At 36.3% G+C, this 24,519-nt stretch overlaps 1 protein-coding gene across 1 annotated transcript in view; it reads right to left on the reverse strand.

Moving 5' to 3' along the window:
* LOC127858515 (double-stranded RNA-binding protein Staufen homolog) overlaps positions 1-24,519 on the reverse strand; it is a 33,683-nt gene that overhangs the window by 5,588 nt on the left and 3,576 nt on the right. The window contains 13 exon segments of the mRNA XM_052395715.1: positions 454-543; positions 4,828-4,879; positions 5,512-5,658; positions 6,661-6,810; positions 10,366-10,398; positions 10,400-10,459; positions 11,481-11,612; positions 13,534-13,613; positions 14,409-14,629; positions 15,250-15,400; positions 16,159-16,372; positions 18,880-19,109; positions 23,557-23,708. Coding sequence (XP_052251675.1) covers positions 454-543; positions 4,828-4,879; positions 5,512-5,658; positions 6,661-6,810; positions 10,366-10,398; positions 10,400-10,459; positions 11,481-11,612; positions 13,534-13,613; positions 14,409-14,629; positions 15,250-15,400; positions 16,159-16,372; positions 18,880-19,109; positions 23,557-23,708 — 1,712 coding nt within the window.

The following is a 24,519-nucleotide window of genomic DNA, read 5'->3' on the forward strand; positions in this document are numbered from 1 at the left end:
CGCAGTCAAAATATCGTTCTTATCGATCATCTACACATAAAGGCTTAATTATATTGTATTTTTATAAGCGGAAATAAACAAAAAGAAATAAAATGACACATTAATGTTAAACAAGATAAAATGCTTACTTTAACATAAAGTTTTAATTAGCGGAACTTAGTTTCCTTTGGCTGCATGTTTTAACAAGATAATTATTGTGTAAATTGAAGCTTACCTTTGAACTGAGAGTAGTTTCCCCTGCTGCTATCTGGCAGCACTATCAAGCCAGGAACCATCTGCCGAATTCCAGCTTACCTTTGAACTGAGAGTAGTTTCCCTGCTACTATCTGGCAGCACTATGAAGCCAGGAACCATCTGCCGACTTCCAGCTTACCTTTGAACTGAGAGTAGTTTCCAATGCTGCTATCTTGCAGCACTATCAAACCAGGAACCATCTGCCGACTTCCAGCTTACCTTTGAACTGAGAGTAGTTTCCCCTGCTGCTATCTGGCAACACTATCAAACCAGGAACCATCTGCCGACTTCCATTCATTACACCAGGACCTGTAACAATAACAAGCAAATTCTTTGCATTGATAACCCCGGCCACTAACTCTCATTGATATACATATATACAACCATGAAGTTTCATGTTCATATTTTATGTAGTTTCTGAGATATAGCCCTAAACCATGGTTCAAACAGAATTCTCGAACCTTAATTCAAGCACTTTTCAAGGACTTTTCAAGACCAAATTTTCATTTTCAAGGCCGAGAACCGTACGTTAGTTTCCTTAAAAAAGTGCATTTTCAAGCAAGTTTAACACAGTAAATATCATTTATTTGCTCAAACAAATTAAACTTATTCCACAACTAGAAATGGCGCGGCAGAGGCCGACGCGTATCCCCACGCCGAATGTTTGACCTAGGTGTGCCCCAGGGTTGGTAATGGGGCCATGCATAGCTGAGATTGACCGTATTGTCATAAGAGAAGTTCATCATCAATTAGAAGTGAATTGGTGTAGAAATGAAGAAGTTATAGTAAAAGGCAATTTTGGGTGGGTGTGACATATGTGGGCAGGGCGCCCCAGGGTTGGTAATTGTGCCATGCATAGTTGAGATTGACCGTATTGTCATAAGAGAAGTTCAGTATCAATTTGAAGTGAATCGGTGTAGAAATGAAGAAATTATAGTAAAAGGCAATTTTGGGCGGGTGTGGTCTATGTGGGCGGGGCCCCAGGGTTGGTAATGGGGCCATGCATAGTTGAGATTGACCGTATTGTCATAAGAGAGGTTCAGTATCAATTTGAAGTGAATCGGTGTAGAAATGAAGAAATTATAGTAAAAGGCAATTTTGGGTGGGTGTGGTCTATGTGGGCGGGGCGCCCCAGGGTTGGCAATGGGGCCATGCATAGTTGAGATTGACTGTATTGTCATAAGAGAAGTTCAATATCAATTTGAAGTGAATCGGTGTAGAAATGAAGAAATTATAGTAAAGGCAATTTTAGGTGGATCTGGTCTATGTGGGCGGGGCCCCAGGGTTGGTTATGGGGCCATGCATAGTTGAGATTGACCCTAATGTCATAAGAGAAGTTCAGTATCAATTTGAAGTGAATCCGTGTAAAAATGAAAAAATTATAGTAAATGGAATTTTTTGGTGGGTGTGGCCTATGTGGGCGGGCGCCCCAGGGTTGGGATTGGGGCCATGCATAGTTGAGATTGACCCTAATGTCATAACAAAAGTTCAGTATCAATTTGAAGTGAATCCGTGTAGAAATTAAAAAATTATAGTAAATGGAAATTTTTGGTGGGTGTGGCCTATGTGGGCGGGGCGCCCCAGGGTTGGGAATGGGGCCATGCATGGTTGAGATTGACCGTATTGTCATAAGAGAGGTCCAGTATCAATTTGAAGTGAATCGGTGTAGAAATAAAGAAGTAAATGTAAAATAACCTAAAAAAATGAGTGATAATTTCTGACGCGGCCCCACCCCAACCGCTATAACTTTTGACCCAGGGGTCAGATCAAAATTCCAAATAGTGCAGGGTCGCACATATGCTCATAGCTACCATGTGTGTAAGTTTCAAGGTTCTAGTGCTTTTAGTGTAGGAGGAGATAGTGGCCAGGACGGACGGACAGACAGACAGACAGACAGACGGACGGACGGACGGACGGACGGACGGACGGACGGACGGACGGACGGCGGAGATAACCACAATATCCCCACCTTTTTTTCAAAAAGCGTGGGGATAATAACTCATACATGTTATTTCTAGTTATTACATACATGTTATCCATCCTTAACTCAATGAGTCTCACATACAGTTTGTCAAACAGTTCCGGATAATCATCAGTTCCGATTTATTTGTATTTAATTTTCCATAATGCCCCAATAAAAACAAAATGATAAGTGTCTAAGGTATACATTAGGTAAAGGAATAAATTAACAAAGTTTTAGCAAGAAATCTTTTGTAAATAGCTTACAGGGTGGAAAAATGCAGCAAAAAGTTAACCGGAACTGATTGAATGAGTTATGTTTTGAAATGTGCATATGGATATAGAAGGCTTTATTATTTTCAAATAAACTTTTTGCTGATTAAAAACAAATGCTATGACAATGTTTTGAAATACTAATTCTGTAAGCTGAATGATTTTTAATAATTTTCCTAAGGTTAGACTTTAATTGGCTATTAATGACAAAAAAATGCATATGCCATTTGACCTAAGCTGTTATCATACAAAATAAATATTACCCTTTACTTTTACATCTTCTCACATTGACACTAAATCCCGAAAAAAATTATTGTGGTAAAAAGAATAAACGTTTTTGCCGGGCGATTCTAAACTGCTGTACTGACTGTATGTATTTACTTTTTAAAGTTATTACAAACAATCACATTACTTCTCAATTTCATGTTTTCTTTGTGGGTTTCCCCTTTCTCATGGCTTTTCAAAGCGCTTTCCCCCATCCCCCGACATCAACGGTCTTCATAGAGAACCGACAATGTGCTTTTTGAATGTCATTTGTTTTCTGTACCCAGGAATATTCAGTTAACCACCCTGGTTTGAAATGACACTTCCCCATCGCTGAGTTTTCACTCGCGAAAATTGATCACAATGGAGAACCTCTGACGTAGTACACATAATCTGTGACGTGTACACATAACATTTCGTACTCAATAGTTTACGAAACTTATATATTTCGTACTCAACTTTTTGCGCAAAGGAATTTATGATAATTTTTCGTACTATTTCCCTTAAGAACGATTTAAGTTTATAATTAAAGCGATGATACATGTAATTTTGAAGGAAATAAACATTTTCAAGGTTTTTATTCATAAAATAAGCACTTTTCAAGCACTTTTTCAAGGCCAACCTTTGTTCAAGGGCTTTTCAAGCCTAGGACTCGTTTTTAAGCACTTTTTAAGCCCTGTGCGAACCCTGTAAACCGTTTTGTGACAGGCGGACTGACGGACAACACCAATTCTATATCCCTCTGCCTTTGGGATAAAAAGTCTTATAAAATACTGAGAACATTTTGAATATGGAAACATTACTATGACAAGAAACCGTCGGAGACGGGTGATGATCCCCAAAGGTTTTTTTTTGTCACAATATTGCACTATATATTCAGATAAAAGGAAACATCTTGAGGGCACAGTAGTCGGGGGGACAAGAATTTTTTTATGTAAAATTTCAAAGGGCAATAACTCTGTGAAAAATCATCTGACCAGAACCCGCTGATTATATGCACATCTCCTCTTGGTAGTGAAGCTTCCCATTAAGTTTCATTGAATTCCAGTCATTAGTTGCTGAGAAATAGCCCAGACAAAAATTGTGCACAAACGGACACACGGACGGATGGACTGACAGACGAATCGGCGACTATATGCTCCCCTCAAAATTTGTTGGGGGAGCATAATAATTAAGTAAGAGACACATGTGCCATCAATCTAGTCCAATTAAATGTTTGCCTTCTTCACACTTAAGTCCAATACCACAATAAGCTAATCTTATCAAAACAGTCTTAAGAATATTAAAGAAATCAAAACCAGGTCTCAAATTCACCAAGGTTTTATGTCTAAATTCTAGACTCAGACTTAAGACCAAAGGGCCTAAAAGGCCCAAAGTCGCTCACCTGAGATACAAGGGAACTGACCTGCTCAATGCAGCCCCAAGATATCAATAGAACAATGTTCTCACCAAGTTTCATGCAGAGTGAACTATAAATGTAACTTTTACAGTGCTAACGTTTGACTATAGCCATATTGGGATAAAGTCCCTGACCACTGGCTATGTCTTTCAACAGAAAGGATCTATTTTTCTAACTAATCCAATATAGCATTAAAACAAATGTTCTGATGTTTGGTAATTTTTCTTTATTCTTAACATGGCAATGTGGAATTTTGTTATTTTCCTCAATTGGGAAAGTACCATTTACCGGTACTTTATAAAGACTGAAAAAATCGCTGTGTTGTTGACAGCTAATTGAAGACAGATAGCAATGGACACGAGACAGCAAACCCAACCTAAAGCTTTGTGATCCGGTGAGCTAACAATTATATGAGCTGTGCTCTGTGAAAATGGGGCTCCATCCATGTGCTTAAAAAGTCATTCCAGATTAGCCTGTGCAGTCCGCACAGATTAATCAGGGCAGACACTTTCCGTCTGAACTTGATTTTTGCTAAGAAAAGCCCTTCCTAAAACAAAAAATATCAAAGTGGAAAGTGTCGGCCCTGATAAGCCTGTGCGGACTGTACAGGCTAATCTCGGATGGCACTTTACGCACATGCATTAAACCCCCTTTTCCCATAGCACGGTTAATATCAATGAAAGTTAAAACTGTCTTACTATGCTCTTCATGACTGTCAGAAAATGTCACTTTCTTCTCTCCTATACTCGACTGAAACGAGAAAAATACAACACACTTTGCAGCATTAAACATCAATTTGCTGTTATCAGGTTTGTATGTTAATACAAGACTCGAGGATACAACATTTGTATGAATATAACATTCATTTAAATTATTAATATTCTTACTTAAAAGCATGGATATTATCCCTGGGCAACGATCTGGAGTGAAAAAGGGGGAAACATGCTCCTTTAACATTTTCCCCCACCTAGTCTTCTGTACTGGTCAATGCAAAATGTGACAATCTTTTGAAATTTGTACTAGCAAATATTTAACAGCAAATGTGTGATTATTCTTATAAACCTTAACAATTGAAAATGACTATGTGCAAACAGCATAAAACCAGCACAGCCTGCAAGTAACTTGCAGTCTGTTCAGGTTTTATGCTGTTTGCTGCTCATCAGTATCTAAGGGTTGGAAATGAAGCCTTTAAAACTTGAATCTAGTAAAAAAGGTCTTTGATTTAATTTCACTTTCTAAGAGACTACAAATGCGTCCAAATACTTATCTAAGTGGTTAAGCGTTAAGTGTAATACTTTGGACTACCAATTGAAAGCCCTGGCTTTAAACATCCCTCTACACTGGTTAATTTGGCATGTTTGACTTGCATTTAACATTTTTACCTCGCCCTGCATCTTGATCGCTGGTTTCGCAGGCTGCGGGGAAGGTTTACTGAAGCCCAGCTGTTGCAACATGGACTCTGCAGCATGTCTCTTTGCAAGCTTCTTGTTGGGTCCCACCCCTGTACACGTGTGTTCGTCAACTTGCACCTAAATTCGAGAAAACTTTTGTATACTAATCTGCAAAGTCATGGCTATTTTAGTGAAAATAAACCACCCACTGATGGCCATGTTTCTAATGAAGCAAACTTTTACGACTTTGGTACTTGGTCACTCTAGAACAGTGGTGCTAGGTTAAGATTATTTTTTGGTTAACAATTTCTGAGAAAGTTTTCAATATATCCATATAAAGTTAACAGCCTGTCAAGCACCCTGTATCAATATTTGAGCCTTGGTCTGTACAGGCTTATCTGGGATGACACTTTTCGCACATGCATTAAGCCCAGTTTTCTCAGAACAAGGCTCATTTCTTGATGATATCACATTTTCTGATTCCTGTAGAGCCATATACAGATATTAAGCACACACAAACAATTTCTCGGGCACAGTGATTTATGAGGACAACACATATTTATGTTAATTGGCTGTTTTACAGAGGGCCTCTTTAAAGAAATAACACAGGAAGTATTATAAAGAAACAAGGTGGCCTTCATGTGATCACCTGCGTTCACTGACTCCAATTTTTAAGAGACAGAATCTGGAGGTCTTGTTATTTACTCCACTTGACACAGATTAAAAACATGTCCTTAATATTGTCAACATAAAAATTATGACCATGTTACCTTAAGACTGAGTCAAATAAGTGTATACAATGTTTTCTAAGAATTGACCTGGTGACCTATTTTTACAATGCACACGACTCAGATTCAAAATTGGTCTTCATATTGTACATATGAACATTTTAAGCAAGTTTCATCAAGATTTAGTCATAATTATGGCCTATAAAAAAGGAAAAAAGTTTTTTTTTTAAATATGACCTAGTTTTTTATTACGTATGTGACCCAGATTCGAACTAGTCCTAGATGTTGTCAAGATAAACATTCTGACCAAGTTTGAATGATGTAACTTGACAAACTTAAGCGCTTAGAAGTCTATATAAGTAGCTGAAATATAATTCTTTTGCCAAAAACTTCTTTTTTAATGTTTAGAAACCTGAATGACGAATTCCCGTCTCCTGGGAACCCCCCGCTCTGCCAGCAGCGTGTAGACTGGTTCTTTCTTCTTCTGGGCCTGCTGGATCTGTATGAGGCGACTGATGGGGTTCACGTTCACCCCGTACTGGACGTCTGCTTTCTGCATCTGCTTAGAACGACCATATCGACTTAGAACGACCGAATCGACTTAAAACAATCATACCGAACTTTAATGACCATACCAACCATATCCAATCTCAGACAATGGGTAATCTTGTGACATTGAATGCAAGAAATAGTATAATCTTCACATATCATGTGCAAGACACTGTGTTATCTTAAGGTTCATGGGGGGGATAAAATTCATTAAAACTTCGCTTTGGTTTTTCTTCATTGAATGTGGTACAATATGGTCAAACTATATATCATTTTAAAGCTAAAGACGGATAGAATAACATAAACACATTTTTGACAGTCAATATTTGTGTGCTTTATTCATATTTTGGTTTAAAACCAATATATTTTTACACTAATTTACAAAATCTCAATCTAAAGTTAGGAAGGATATGCACAACCTTAAGTTGAATAAATACAAAGCTATATACATATACAAGGTCAAGTTAGCAACATTTCACAGAAAATTATTGTCATAAAACAACAAATGAGTTTTTATTCAACTGCCTTTTTTGGATAAATATCCTAAACAAATTTCTAAAAATAACTAAAACGTAACTACTTTTTAAAAATCCAGGTACGGTGGATAATAAGAGTCACAATTCTATTTCAAAGGCTTAACAATTGTGTTATTTAGAATCTACCTCTCAACAAAATTGCAAATTTTAAACCATCTCAAATTGAAATAGATTGCAGACGACATATAAAATTGTAAAGGAATATAAAGAAATTGGCAAAACGATTGATTTTATATTTCTATTCCTTCTACCCATTTTGAAAGCGTGGCCATCGCTGTGATCCGTAGAAAAACGTGCAAAACAAATCGGTCGAAACCACGTGCAGTGGTGAGAAAAACGGGTATGTGTATACACATACCTGAGAAAACACAATACTTATTTTGACAGTTGGATGGCAACTAGTAAAACAACTTTTAACATTAAATAGCAAGAGATCGCACTAAATAATAGAAATGACCACGTAGAGATATCATCACTTACCTTATTACAAATATTATCCAGCTGAAAATTGTCCCCCACACGTCTTTTTTAGTTTATTTGTATTGTTTTTCTAGAGCCGAAGTGCATCTCACAGAATATCCATCCAACTTCCGTTGTTTTCACTTTCGTTATTAAAAACTCCGTTTAAAAGAATTATTTCTACTTTTAGATTGTTAAAGCGATGTATTATTATATATTATCTATAGAATAGTATACCGTGATGAATTGTACAGAGTTACGTATCGATCTTTCTATCAGTCTGTAAGCGTACTATTTTATACGCAATAATATATGTCGTGTGATTCGACAACGATTGTAAACATTGGAGAAATGCTTCTTACATAGTTATTCTTTTGAGTGTTTATATGGTCTGATCGTGCAGTTTGCAAACATCAACGGAAAGATTACAATCCAATGCATTTGTCATCGTCAACCGTTTGGAATGTCAATTAGGCGATGAGTGAGTTTTTAGCATGTTTCTTTCTATTTTATTAATTTAAAATGGCTGCCCCCATGGTGATGAAATGACATGTGTTCGAGTTTTGATATTTCTAGATATGTCAACTTTTTTTACTATTTAAGCGTAACTTGCCCTCGTCAATGTCGATATTATTCACTAGTTATATAATTTTCCGCCAAAATACGTGGAATAAACATGATTCAGATTTTTGAAAATAATGTTTATTTTAGTGTTAAAATCGCTTTGTATTTTGATTGATTTTGTGGATGTTATGATACGTTGATGTACAAAATTGGTAGCAGTTTGAAGGAAAAACATCCTTTAAAGCATATATGTATACATTTTCAATGTGGCACTCTTCCTTTAGTCAAATTTGAGTTCAATTCTAGGGGTCCCACATTTTTCAAAATGAAGCCTCTACATGAACCTTAAGATTTAGTTAACGAAAAAAATAACAAACAAGATTGGCCTTGTATTTAAACAAGAAACCGTCGGGGACGGGTGATGCTCCCCAAAGGTTTTTTTGGTAACAATATTGCACTATATATTCAGATAAAAGGAAACGTCTTGAGGGGCATAACTTTGGACAAAATAATACAATGGATGGTTTAGCAACTTAAAAATTTCAAAGGGCCATAACTCTCTAAACAAGAAACCATCGGGGACGGGTGATGCTCCCCAAAGTTTTTTTTTGTCACAAAATTGCACTATATATTCAGATAAAAGAAAACGTCTTTAGGGGCATAACTTTGGACAAAATAATACAATGGATGGTTTAGCAACTTAAAAATTTCAAAGGGCCATAACTCTCTAAACAAGAAACCATCGGGGACGGGTGATGCTCCCCAAAGTTTTTTTTTGGCACAATATTGCACTATATATTCAGATAAAAGAAAACGTCTTGAGGGGCATAACTTTGGACAAAATAATACAATGGATGGTTTAGCAACATAAAAATTTCAAAGGGCCATTACTCTCTAAACAAGAAACAGTCGGGGAAGGGTGATGCTCCCCAAAGTTTTTTTTTGTCACAATATTGCACTATATATTCAGAAAAAAAATGAAACGTCTTGAGGGGCATAACTTTGGACAAAATAATACGATAGATGGTTTAGCAACTTAAAAATTTAAAGGGCCATAACTCTCTAATTAAATCATCTAACCAGAACCCACAAATAACATGCGCATCCCATCAAGGTAGTTCAGCTTCCCACAAAGCTTCATTGTAGTCCAGTCAGTAGTTGGGGAGAAATAGCCCAGACAAGAATTGCACTATATGTACAGTTTATAGACAATTTCAAACGGCCAATACTCTGTGAAAAATACTCCGACCAGAACCGGCTGATAAAATGCACATCTCCTCTTGGTAGTGTGTAGTGAAGCTTCCCATACAGTTTCATTGAATTCCCGTAATAAGTTGCTGAAAAATAGCTCGGACAAGAATTGCACTATATTTACAATGGAAAATTTCAAAGGGCCATAACTCTGTGAAAAATCATCCAACCAGAAACTGGCTGATAATATGCACATCTCCTCTTGGTAGTGAAGCTTCCCATTAAGTTTCATTGAATTCCGGTATTAGTTGCTGAGAAATAGCCCGGACAAGAATTGCACTATATGTACAGTTAATGGAAAATTTCAAAGGGGCCATAACTCTGTGAAAAATCATCTGACCAAAACCCGCTGATAATATGCACATCTCCTCTTGGTAGTGAAGCTTCCCATAAAGTTTAATTGAATTCCGGTCTTCAGTTGCTGAGAAATAGCCCGGACAAGAATTGCACTATATGTACAGTTAATGGAAAATTTCAAAGGGCCGTAACTCTGTGAAAAATCATCCGACCAGAACCCGCTAATAAAATGCACATCTCCTCTTGGTAGTGAAGCTTCCCATAAAGTTGTAATGATTTACGGCCATTAATTGCTGAGAAAAAGCCTGGACAAAAATTGAGCATGGAAGGACACACGCACGGACATACGAAGCGGCGACTATATGCTCTCCCCAAAAATATGGGGGAGCATAAAAAGGCCCTGATTGCTGGAATCTCATGGATGAGTAAATTACTCCCTATAAGCACTACTTTTTACTAACCTTAATCAGGTTCCTGTTTTTCTTTTTAGTTTGGCAGTGGTTTTGTTTTTGGCCGCGGTATGGGAGAAATAACCACAGGTAGATTCTTTAATTCCTGTAGGAAACAAACAAGCCTTTATTTCAACCTGTAGGAAGCTAGATGTAAGCCCTTGTAAAATAGTATTAAACTAAAATAATCATAAGTTCAAAAACATGAATGTATATTCATGTATATATATATGTCAAAAAACATAAATGTATTCTATACTATGGAGGTTACCAGCCCAATTGGGAAAAATGTGCTAGCAAACCCCTGAAATTGGGAAAATGCGCATCATGAAGTCTTCATATTGGGACATTTGTGTATTTGATCTTTTGGTCCAAATACTTTAAAATGATAACTAAGTGATGTAAAGTTGTAAACCTTCAATTGGGGACATTTTTTGACAGCAATTGGGAAATTTTTAGTTTTTTTCCTAATTGGGAAAGTGCCGTTTTCAGGTTCTATATAAAGAAGAGAAATAAAAATCACTGAAATAAGTAATAAATTGTCTATGACCACCAACTTCAAACAAAGACTAATAAAAACTATTGAATCAACTAGTTCCCAATCCTTAGAAAATTTCGTCAGCATGTTCCAGATGTCCGCCTAGCTTTGACTCGTTTGTGGTCCTTTAGAAAATCTAATTAAATTTAAGATCTCTCTTACTAGGCTCAAGTTTAAAAGGCTTTATTTTCAACTCTCCAATACTGAAGAGCAGCAAACAACAAAAATAACAGCATAAACCTTAACAGACTGAAAGTTACTCCCGGGCTGTTCTGTATTTTAACTTGCTGCATACATCCGTTTTCACATCGTCATCTTGTGGCACATGATTACCCCCTCTGTTATTTACAAGGTACAATTCTCTCTCTGGGAAAATGAGGCCTAAATTTATGTGCATAAAGTGATGTCACAGATTAGCCTGCGCAGTCTACACAGGCTGATCAGGGACAACACATAGACAGCAGAGTTTCATCCCAGATTAGCCTGTGCAGAATGTTCAGGCTAATCTGAGATAACATTATATGCACATGCATCAACTCCGTTTTCACACAGCACAGCTAACATTAGAACTTGGCCATGCGTTGGCTACCTTAAGCATCAATTCCGCTGCTCTCTTTTTGGACAACTTTTTGCTGTTGCCATCGGCTTCTGTTTTGAACATCCCAACAGTGCACAGTGTGACAAAATTCTTCATGTGTGGTGGGCCTGTCTCCCTTATTACCTACAAACATATTTATAAGGAAAAAAATTCTAATCATATTGGAAATGGTGAAGGGTCCCTTTTTCAAAATAAGATAAATCATGCTGTTTCGTCAAAAGTTTGGAAATAATTGTTGCAGTTTTTTGCTAACAAATATTTCAAAATTGAGAATAAAAGTGTTTTAAATATTTATATTTTAATATTGCAAAAAAATCATCTTAGAATATAACCAAGAGGGCCATGATGGCACTGAATCGCTCACGTGACTAACCAAATACAATCCAAACCCAGATTTCATCAAGATAAACATTCTGACCAAATTTCATAAAGATTTGATGAAAACTGTGACCTCTATTGTCTACACAAGGTTTTTCTAATATTTGACCTATTGACCTAGTTTTTGACCCCAGGTGACCCAAATACAATCCCAACCCAGATTTCATCAAGATAAACATTCTGATCAAATTTTATAAAGATTGGATGAAAACTGTGACCTCTATTGCCTACACAAGGTTTTTCTATTATTTGACCTAGTGACCTAGTTTTTGACCCCAGATGACCCAAATACAATCCCAACCCAGATTTCGTCAAGACAAACAGTCTGACCAAATTTCATGAAGATTGGATGAAAACTGTGACCTCTATTGTCTACACAAGGTTTTCCTATTATTTGACCCAATGACCTAGTTTTTGACCCAAGATGACCCAAATACAATCCCAACCCAGATTTCATCAAGATCAATATTCTGTCTAAATTTCATAAAGATTGGATGGAAACTGCGACCTCTATTGTCTATACAAGGTTTTTCTATTATTTGACCTAGTGACCTAGTTTTTTACCTAGTGACCTAGTTTTTGACCCCAGATGACCCAAATAAAATCTCAACCCAGTTTTTATCAAGATAAACATTCTGACCAAATTTCATAAAGATTGGATGAAAACTGTGACCTCTACTGTCTACACAAACAAATTGTTGACGGTTTTTCTATTATTTGACCAAGTGACCTAGTTTTTGACCTCAGATGACCCAAATACAATCCCAACCCAGATTTCATCAAGATAAACAATCTGACCAAATTTCATAAAGATTGGATGAAAAATGCGACTTCAATTGTCTACACAAGGTTTTTCTATTATTTGACCTAGTTTTTTACCTACTGACCTAGTTTTTGACCCCAGATGACCCAAATACAATCCCAACCCAGATTTCATCAAGATAAACATTCTGACCAAATTTCATAAAGATTGGATGAAAACTGCGACCTCTATTGTCTATACAAGGTTCTACTATTATTTGACCTAGTTTTTGACCTAGTGACCTAGTTTTTGACCCCAGATGACCCAAATACAATCCCAACCGAGATTCCATCAAGATAAACATTCTGACCAAATGTCATAAAGATTGGATGAAAACTGCGACCTCTATTGTCTACACCAGGTTTTACTATTATATGACCTAGTTTTTGACCTTGTGACCTAGTTTTTTACCTCAGATGACCCAAATACAATCCCAAGCCAGATTTCATCAAGATAAACATTCTGACCAAATTTGATAAAGATTGGATGAAAACTGCAACCTCTATAGTTTACACAAGGTTTTTTCAATTATTTGACCTAGTTTTTTACCTAGTGACCTAGTTTTTGACCTAGTGACCTAGTTTTTGACCCCAGATGACCCAAATACAATCCCAACCCAGATTTCATCAAGATAAACACTCTGACCAAATTTCATAAAGATTGGATGAAAACTGTGACCTCTACTGTCTACACAAGCAAATTGTTGACGGACGCACAAACGCACGCACACACGGACGCCGGACATCACACGGTCACATAAGCTCATCTTGTCACTTCGTGACAAGTGAGCTAAAAAGTTGAACTCAACATTATTGTCTTGTTGAGTCACAATATAATAAATAAATAATTCTTCTAAACACTTACATCAAAAGCAACAGGGAGATTGTTGCGAAGAGCAATTTCATGGACAAGACTGATTTCTGATTTGGAGTCTTCATTCTCATCTGGAAAAAAAATCATTCAATTTCATGGTATGTTTTGGCCCTTCAACAAAGTATGCATGTAAAATGCATTGTAATTTTATTGCCTGCAAATTTCACTTAAAGTGTTATTCTAGAATTTGAAAGTGTAAACATTTACTCAATATGCTTTTATACCAATACTTGCGTTTAATTTGTTCTTTTGTCATTCAGTGAAACACTTCTATAATGTGTTAACAGACTTGAGTAAATGTCCAGGTTTAACAAGTTAAAAAGACGATTGCGACAAAAAGAGATAAATTTTCACACTTGTATTGTTGCTATATTGATTTGCAGTCATTATAGCGGCTTTATTTATAAAACATGTATGGTGTTTGTAAGCACAATATTACACATGTAGCTAAGTTGCAGCTGATATGTTAGTCAGACTTCAAGCGCCCCAGGAACAGTGCTCTTACTGGCCTGGGAATACAGTGGTTTTTTCACCATTTTGGGAATGGGGTCAGGTCCCTTTGGATTGGGAAAATATGTGGCGTTTTGACTAAAATTGGGAAATAAGTGTTATTGTTGTTTTGCTAAATAATGTTTCAGAAATGAGAATACAATTGTTTTCATTATCATATTTATTTATATAGTATTTATCTTCATAGATTCAAGTTTAAAAGACTTCATCTCCCAATCTTAGATACTGATGAGCAGCAAACAACATAAAACCTGAACAGACTGCGAATCACTCCCAGGCTATTCTGGTTTAATGCTGTTTGCACGTAGCCATTTGGACTTTGGCTCTGAGTAGGAAAGTGTTAATACTCCACTTACCACCAGCCTCTTTTTTATCAGTCGCTTCATCCTCATCCCCACACGATGAGACGACCTTCTCGCTCCGCCCCTCGGGTAACTGCAGACTCCGCAATATCTCCAGCGCCTTCTTGGCCGCGTTGTGACGCGCTGCCTGACGTGATATGCCCTCCCCGATGAATTCCCTCGAGCCAACTTTGAGCGAAACGTAGTAGATTCTTGGAGGTCGCATGACATGGTACCTTGAAACGATCATTCACAGTATGGCATTATGAGGATTTGTTATGTATTTGTGTTGCTTAGTTTAAAATAATTAATTAAATGTTTGCTTGCATCAAGCACCAAAGGCTTATTGAGACCCTCTAGGGTCCGTTTCCTGGGTAGAAACAGTACCTCTGGGAGAATGCTCCCATAGTGGTGTTCCAAGCAATGATGGTCCAGCGATTTTCATAATTGAGAAAACTACTAGTACCAGCCTGATTAGCAAAAAATATGTGACAAAAACCCTTAAACTGGGAAATTTTGCATTGTGAAGTCTTCATATTGGGAAATTGGTGTATTACATTTCTTGTTCCTAAATACTTTAAAATTGATAACTAAGCGTTGTCATATTATATAAACTTAGAATCAAGCCATAGAGCTGCATACAGAAACTAACTAAATGTTGCATTTTATTCAATAGGGAATTTTATGGATAGTAATTGAGAAATTGGTAGCTTTTTCCTCATTTGGAAATTGCAGTTTTCCAGTACTTTATAAAGAAGGAAAATATATACTTTTATCCATTGGGAATGTGCCAAATACTGGACTCGACTTTGAAGGAAAAAAACCACACTGTTTGAATCATATCCAATGTACCCACCTCTGGTTGTACATTCCTCTAAAGTCGTAGTTGTGAGGGTAGAACATGTTCTGTCTGTTCTCGATGTTTCTGTAGATGGCCGGCTCCCCACGCTTCATTGCAACAGCGTTCAGTTCCACCGTCGGTGTTAGTGAACTACCATCACCTAAAACTGTCACGAGCAAATTTGTTGAATTTGTATCCCCAGCTGAATAAATTGTGTATTTAATTACTGTAAAATAATATAGTTTTGGGTTAATGTTTTTAAGCAAAGCAGTTTTCCTCATTTAAAATCTACATGTAGGAAGTTTCATGTTGAAACATTTTATCGTTCCTGAGATATAGAACATAAAAGTTTGTGATATATGGGACGGAAGTACAGACAGACTGAAGAACACAATTTTAATGCTAATTTGCAGTCGTACTAACTTCTGTTTTGAAGAATATCAATTATTTTCTAAAAAAATGGTAATATTTAAAATCAGACTTATGGATTCGAATAATTTGGCCAGTTTTTTAATATTCATTCGTCATAATCATTCAAATCACGATCTTGTTCAGATTATGTTTATTTCAAATCTTGATATAATCACACTTAATTGGATGAAATAAATGAGCTTCAGCCAATCCTGCAAAGAAATGAAAGAGATTTAAGAATATTATAAAAATCTGGGCCTGAACTTGAACATTGATTTACAACAGTCATTATCTATTAAGTCAAATAATCTAGGTTGGCGCTAAGAGATCATAATTAGAAGCCAAAATGAACATTACTTAGAATGTTTGCCCAGAAAATGTGAAAAACTGCTTTGTTTTTAAAGAATGAACATAACCTTTAGTAGCCACATTGATGCTTAAGTACATGTAGCCAATTAGAGATTTTAGAAGACATTGGATATGTTCAATACAGGTTACAATAGCATAGATTACCCTCGCTGAAGTCCTGCCCTGGTTTTCGCAAGGGTTTAGGTGGTGGGTGCTTGAACGCCGTCTTTTCGAGCGCGATGGCGGCCGCTGCGTGCTGTGCCTTCTTGATGCTCGGTCCAGAGGCTGAGTATTCCTCCTTGTCCACCTGAAGCTTGACGAAGAAATTCTTCTTGTGAGCCGGACCTTGCTCGTCAACTAGAGTGTACTGATGCGTGACCTGGGAATTAAATGGTCAACATAGTGAGTAAAATAATAAAGTGTCTCTTCAATAAAATGGAAAATAGGTGTATTTGTTACATACTTAAAGCTATTTGCTGACAAATATTACAGCATGTGTATTGCAGTGATAACTGCTTCGCTTGCAAAGGTCCCAGGTTCAAATCCCAGGCAAGACCAAATTGTTTAATTAGCTTTTTTCTCAATATTGTAACTAGTTAAGACTATTAAGAGCATTAAAGATTTGTTTGCAAACATATTTTATGACATTTAAAACAAGAGATGTGTTTGTCAGAAACACAATGCCCCGTATTGTGCCGCTTTGAAATAAAATTTCAATATATCATTTGACAGGTTTATAAATTATCTCCCTTTTAAAGCTTATTAATTCCCTTGGATTGTATTATTTTACTTTTGACCTTGAAGGATTACCTTGACCTTGATCGTTCGACACTCAAAATGTGCAGCTCCATGAGATACACATGCATGACAAATATCAAGATGCTATCTTCAATATTGCAAAAGTTATTGCCATTGTTTAAGTTTTCAGACGGACGGACAGACAGTTCAAATGCTATATGCCCTCCTACCGGGGGCATAAAAATAAGAATGTCTGTAAACAAGTCACTTAAAGAAAATAAGAATTAAGACCTATATTTGAATTAATTACAGGTCTTTTTTGGCTGAATTTACAGTCGTAATTCTGTCATATTCCAGATGGAAAAAAACTATTTCATTTTGTCTAGCCCAGTCCCAAAATTCCAACTTTCATGGTTTGACTTTCATATGTTTGAAAATACATGTAGTGCTACAACAGTGAAAAATTTAAAAGTTTAAAAGTTTGGATATCCATTTTTCTGATATGTTTACGCTAAGGGCTTTCTATTTTACTGGGTAAGTAAGTTTATCAACATTTGTTCAAAAGTTATAAATAAATAAAAATTTGCCCACAAATAAATGTAAATTGACGATTAAATTCCCCAATTTCACCAGTATAGGTCGTAACCCCAAAAGAGTTGAGAAAAAGCCCTGAATTCATTCTTGAATTGACACATGACTGTGAACTTAGTTTTGATAATGACTGATGAAATGCAAGAGACTTGAGGCAGTTATAATAAAATACTTAATCAAATGAAAATATTTTTTACGACCAATATCCAAAATTATGGAATGACTCGTCTGTCTCCTGTTGACTATTGATATTGACTATTTGCTGTCATTGAAATGATGTGGGTTTAAATCATATGAGATGTGTTTGTCATGGCGTGTTGTGTGTTTGTGATGGTATCCTACATGCACGTGTCTGCCAATGTATGCTGTCTGTTTGTGATGGTATGCTGTGTGTTTGACATAATGCTGTGTGTTTATGATGGTATGCTGTGTGTTTGACATGGTATGCTGTGTGTTTGTCATGGTATGCTGTTTGTTTGACATGGTATACTGTGTATTTGTCATGGTATGCAGTGTGTTTGTCATGGTGTGCTTTGTGTTTATTATGGTATGATGTGTGTTTGTTGTACAATCTTGCAGGTTAATTTAACATGATGTCCTTTTTATTTTTGCTATGATGTAAGTTGGAGTTATTTTCATTCAGAACACTCAGTTCTGGTCTAAGTTCTCATGGTTACGTCTTACGTCTGTTTGTCAGTCCATATTTCCGTTGGTCCATATCTGAATTTAACTGAAACAAGGAACAAAATTGTCACAAAACCAGGTTTTCAATGTGAAAAAAGTCTGATAAAGGGAGACACCTCAAACTGAACTTATAATTAACCCCCTTTGTTTCCAAATAAATCTATTTTAAGTCATGGTGACCTTGACCTTGGAGATATTAATGTAATTTTTGTGCAATACACCGTCCCATGATGGTGAACAAATGTGCCAAATGATTTTAAAATCTCACCATGAATGACATAGTTATGGCCCGGACAAGCTCATTTATGGCCATTTTTGACCTTTGAACTTAAAGTGTGACCTTGACCTTCGAGATATCGACAAATTCTTTAGCGCGACCCACCGTCTAATGATGGTGAACAAATGTGCCAAATGATTTTAAAATCTCACAATAAACGACAAAGTTATGGCCTGGACAAGCTTGTTCCACCCGCCAGCCGACATCCGCCAATCTAATAACCAGTTTTTTCCTTCCGAAAACCTGGTTAATAAAATATAAACAATTCACATGCAGCTTTCTTAACGACAAAATAGGAAATAAGGATCTTTAAATCATGTGAGACACACTCTGGAAAAACGGGGCTTAATGCAGGTGAGCTAAGTCTTCCCAGATTAGCCTGTGCAGCACAGGTCAATCAGGGACAACACATTCCCTTTTTATTGATTTTCTAAAAAAGAAACTCATGAATGAAAATCCAAACTAGGCGGAAAGTTTCATCCTTGATTAGCCTGTTCGGACTGCACAAGCGAATGTGGAAAGACACTTTACTTACTACATGCATTAAGCCCCATTTTCACAGAGCGAGGGTCATTTGTTATTTTAGCAGTACCCACCCTGTTAAATCGTGCAAGCTCATTGATAAGACACATTGGGGTTTTCTCTTTAGTGTTTGCCAAGCTGCCAGCGCCAGCATTGTCTCCACTGTGAGCACCGTCTGGAGTGTGCAGCGCCTGGCTATGTGACAGGGTGGAGACGGTCACATGACCAGGCGCTCGGTTGGCCAGTTTGAAATGCTTTGGGCTGGCCGATGTGGCCTTGGATTGCTGAATGCCATCAGTGTTTACTGAAACAAGGAATGATCACAATCAGAATTAAATTGTCACAAAGGGCAATCAATTTGTCATTACTGTAATTACTTTTTGGACACTAAAAATAATACAGTGTTGTTTTTTTTACCATTAGTGTTGTTGCTGTTATGCTACTTAATGCATCAAAATTGAGAAAAAAATGTTTTCAGTATTACATTTACTAATGTTGAACTTGTATAGCTGGATGGGATGGGAGATGAACAAAATGATCATGGTTCAAACAGAAATCCCAAACCTAAATTCAAGCACTTTTCAAGGACTTTTCAAGGCCAAATTTTCATTTTCAACGCCGAGAACCATACATTAGTTTCCTTTAAAAAATGCATTTTCCATTTGCTTGGATTGGTCTTTCTTGTTTAAACTTTCATCAAAAGACACTGAGTATGGTACACTTATAGAACTATCAAGTGAAGTTTTGAAATGTTCAGCTAGCCCAAAAACGGCCACATATGCTGTCTTGCGGTCTCTGCAAGACATTTTCTTTGCTATGGTACTGTCATGGAACATAACATGAAATAAATTTGTAATGTTTTTATTGGAATTGAAGGATAGATGTGTGCAAACAGTATGCAATATCCACAATACTTCCGCTTTCAACACATCATTTATTGCAACAAATTTGTCTATGGATTTCTGCGAGTTTGATACTGCTGCTGATGGTTGCGAAGGTCTTGGAATTTGAATATCTTCTATCTGCACACTCTCTGTGGCTGTGCCTTCCTGGTTCAACACAAATGGGCTCTTATTGTTTATGTCTGTTTTAGATTTAACAGTTTAAAAAATAGGTACCTTCCTGTTTCACAAAAAACACATCGCAGGAACCCTGTTAACTGTTTGCTTCTCAATTTCATGTTTTCTCCGTGGGTTTCCCCTTTCTCATGGCTTTTCAAAGAGCTACCCCCCATCCCACCCACATCAATTGTCTTCATACAGACTTGTTTTCTGCACCCAAGAATATTCAGTTAACTACCATGGTTTGAAACGACACTTCCCCATCGCTGCATTTTCACTCGCAAAAATCGATCACAATGGAGAACCTCTGACGTAGAACACATAATCTGTGGTGTGTACACATAACGTTTCATACTCAATAGTGTACAAAACTTATATTTCGTACTCAACTTTTTGTGCAAAGGAATTTATGATATATTTTCTTAATATTTTACTTAACAACGATTTAAGTTTATAATAATAAAGTGATGGTAAAAGTAATTTTGAGCAGAAATAAACATTTTCAAGGCTTTTTTTACATGAAATAAGTACTTTTCAAGCACTTTTTCAAGGCCAACCTTTGTTCAAGGGCATTTCAAGCCTAGGACTCATTTTCAAGCACCTTTTAAGCCCTGTGGGAACCCTGATGATCTTAAACTTTTAATTGGGAATTTGTAGGTCCCATTTGGGAAAAATATACTTTTTCCTATAGGGAATGGGGCCGATCACCGGACCCAATTTTGAATGAAAAAAAAATAAATAACAAAAAATTGTGTCCGACAATTCAGATACAATAAATATTTCTTAAAAATACAGGTGTACACAAATTTAGAGACACTAAAAAAGATTGCATTGACAATCAGATAAGGGACCTGGGTATGCAATATGTATAACCCCCATTGTATCAACGACTATAGTATAAATACTTTAATACATATTTCCACTTTATTAAAAATAAGTTCACATGCTTCATTTTTGTACAGAAAGTTACTCCAAGCTCTTCTTGGACGACTGAGTTCAAAGATGAGCATTTGATTTACCGATACTCTGGTATGAACTTTGAATTAATGCAATAAATTGTTAATCTGCAAACTATTATTTCTTTGGTTTTCCGTCAGTTGCTGTCTGACTCCATCAATTGTGCACTTAGGCATTCATCTGCCATGTTTAATGACCTTAATCTGATCATAAAAACCTGTAATAGAAACAGCATTTTGAGAATAGGGCCGGGTCTCTTTGGATTGGGAAAATTCGCTGCATTTTGACTAAAATATTGGATAATAAGTGTTGTTGTTGTTTTGCTAAAAATACTTTAAAATTGAGAATAAACGCGTTTTCAGTATTATATATACCTAGGTTGAACTTTCATGTATAAAGCTGGATGGAAGATGAACACAACTTTGAGATCTAAAGAAAAGTTTTTTTAACCTTCGATTGGGAATGTGTAGGTCCCATTTGGGAAAAAATTATACTTTTTTTACATTGGGAATGGGGCCGAATATCAGACCCAATTTTTCAACTAAAACACACGGTGAAATTACACCAGATAAGCTAAAACACAGAAGAATTCTGGAAAATTTTCTGACTACCAAAAGTACTGTCTGAAGATTTATATTAATAAATTATTGATGAAAACCCGTATGTTTGAAAATTTTGTCAGGCAAATAATTATTTTGGCCAAAAAAGATGTCAGAAAATTTTGAGTGTCCCAAAACTTAAGAGTTATTACGGTCACTATAATCAGCGTTTTTTTTGCTAAAAAAAACTGCCGATTTTCGGCTGCTTCCCAATCGCAAAAATCTACGTTTTTTCCCAAAAAGCTTCCAAAAAAAAATATATATATTTATTATTTATTTTTTTAAGAAAGAAGCCTCTTATGACTTATGATTTCTAAACTCTAGATCTCAACTTTTTATTTAAACATCCTACAAAAAACATACGACTTTAATTTAGTCCTTTTTGTCGAAAAATAAGTCCCAAATTTGCCACTTTTATCAATTAAAACAATCCCAATTTGACCAGACTCCTTTTCCCGAAATGGCTACAAAAACCCCTGAACATGCACTTAAAAACAATTTAAATTCTGTTACTAATAATCATATTTATAAAGCTAAATTTTTCCCAATTTCATGGTTTATCGCAATCTTTTCCCAATTTCATGGTTGATCGCGCTAATTTTCCCAATTCAAATGTCACAGGCTGTAACAAATAAAAGCAAAAACAAGATGCGTTTGTGAAACACAATGTCCCCCTATATGACGTTTGACCTTGAAGGATGACCTTGACCCTTCACCACTCAAAATGTGCAGCTCCATGAGATACATGCATTTCAAATATAAAATTGCTAGCTTCAATATTGCAGATGTGACATTACATGAGCAATTTTGACCCATATATTTGACCTTGAACCTTTCACCACTCAAAATGTGCAGCTCCATGAGATACACATGCTTGCCAAATATCAAGTTGCTATCTTCAATATTGCAAAAGTATTTATAAAATAAGCGATTTGGGCCACATATATTTGACCTCTGACCTTGAAGGATGACCTTGACCTTTCATCACTCAAAATGTGCAGCTCCATGAGATACACATGCATGCCCAATATCAAGCTGCATTCTTCAAGATTGCAAAAGTATTCATAAAATAAGCGATTTGGGCCACATATATTTGACCTCTGACCTTGAAGGATGACCTTGACCTTTCACTACTCAAAATGTGCAGCTCCATGAGATACACATGCATGCCAAATATCAAGTTGCTATCTTCAATATTGCAAAAGTATTCATAAAATGAGCGATTTTGGCCACATATATTTGACATCTGACCTTGAAGGATGACCTTGACCTTTCACCACTCAAAATGTGCAGCTCCATGAGATACACATGCATGCCAAATATCAAGTTGCTATACTCAATATAGCAAAAGTTATTGCAAAATGTTAAAGTTGGCGCAAACAGACCAACCAACCAACCAACAGACCAACCAACAGACAGGGCAAAAACAATATGTCCCCCACTACTATAGTGGCGGACATAAAAATCACTGCTATAATAATAATGTTTTCTCAGCAAACATTGGGGGAAAAATGCAAAATATTCCAAAATGAATACACTCTTCATTAAACAAACTCTTAGTTATATATTTTTTAATCAGTAAAGTACAATCTTTTACATGTTATGCATGTACGCAATAAGACCGTTAAAGAGCATGATCAACTCTCAACAAATCGCAACGCCCAGTTGCATACAATTTCTGATTGGCTGACTGGTAAAGTTTACTTTGGGAATAACTCACAGACTACTGATGGTGCAGTATAATACATGCATGGTCATAATGAATGTTAACGAAAATAATCTGAAATTGACCGGAAAACATAGCCAGTGGTAACATCAACAATGTTTTGAAAACTGCAAGATGGTAACAATCTTCAGAATTAAAGATCACCAGACAGTAAGTCCAGCCATTTCACCGCTTAAATGTTCGTCAGCAATGTCGGACCGGCCGACGACCTTCCAAAATGTCTGCAAATCATGTTTTAACAAAAAACATAAATGTAAAAAATAATTAGCAAAATAAGTAATTCAATACATTTAATGACAATATTGACTAATGCCCTTTTACATTTTTTTGGATGGGAGAGAACAATGAGAATGAATGTCACAACCAAATAAACATTTAACACTAAATTCCTAATTATCCCAAACAAACCTGACGATGCTGGCACTGCAATGAAGTTCTCCATGATGGTTGGATTATGAATGCTGACAGTAGGTGAATGAACGACTCTTTGAAACGTGACTTTGGTAGGCTTCACTGCAACACCAGCATTTGCATTCACAGGCATACTTGGTTTCATTTTGCTGCAATGAAACAACAAGTTTTATTCCACTTCAATGGCGATGAGGTGAACAATTCAGAAAGTGGGAGTGAGCTGTTTAATTGTTTCTGGGTGGACCATGCAGATGCAAGACATGCTGTAGCGGGTGTGTCTGGGCCTTGAAAAATTCAGAGGGCAGGGCTAGCGCTGGCCCAAAATTTTGTTGAGCCAATCAGTTTTGGTTTTTCGGCGCGCGAAAACTGGTTTTAAAATAATAATATATACTATCAACTTGTTTATATTTCTTTTAATTACAACAAGGGTATTTTCACATATCATAATATAACATGCAGTTTACAATATAGAAATCAGGTTGTTTTTTTCCTTCTTTGTGACTCGCCGAAAATCGGCCCTTTCCCCTCCGATTTTTGTTCCCCTCAGCTGGTAAATTTTCCCCTAGATTTTATTTTCCTCTTTTAAACCTTTAAATATATAAGTTAACGTGATTCAGTGTAGAAAATAGAAAAATATTGCATAATTAAATTTTCTGTTTTCTTGAATTTGTTTTAAAAACAGTAAAATATGCTGAATTGATTATTTAAGACTTTCCTTATTTTCCCCAAAAATCCAAAATCCGACGTTTTGTGTGATTTTCCCCCCAAAATCCTGCGTTTCGCGCGATTATTTTCCCCTCAAAAAAGGCCAGGCCCTTTCCCCAAAATCAGATAAAAAAAACCTGGAAATAATTATTATGGTACTTGTCAAAGTACACATTTACTTTATTAGTTATTTTATACATGTTACATTTAAAGGCTCTATAAAGGTGAAGATACGTAATTATTTACAGATTTTTA

The sequence above is a fragment of the Dreissena polymorpha genome, chromosome 14 (assembly GCF_020536995.1).
Source record: "Dreissena polymorpha isolate Duluth1 chromosome 14, UMN_Dpol_1.0, whole genome shotgun sequence".
NCBI lineage: Eukaryota > Metazoa > Mollusca > Bivalvia > Myida > Dreissenidae > Dreissena > Dreissena polymorpha.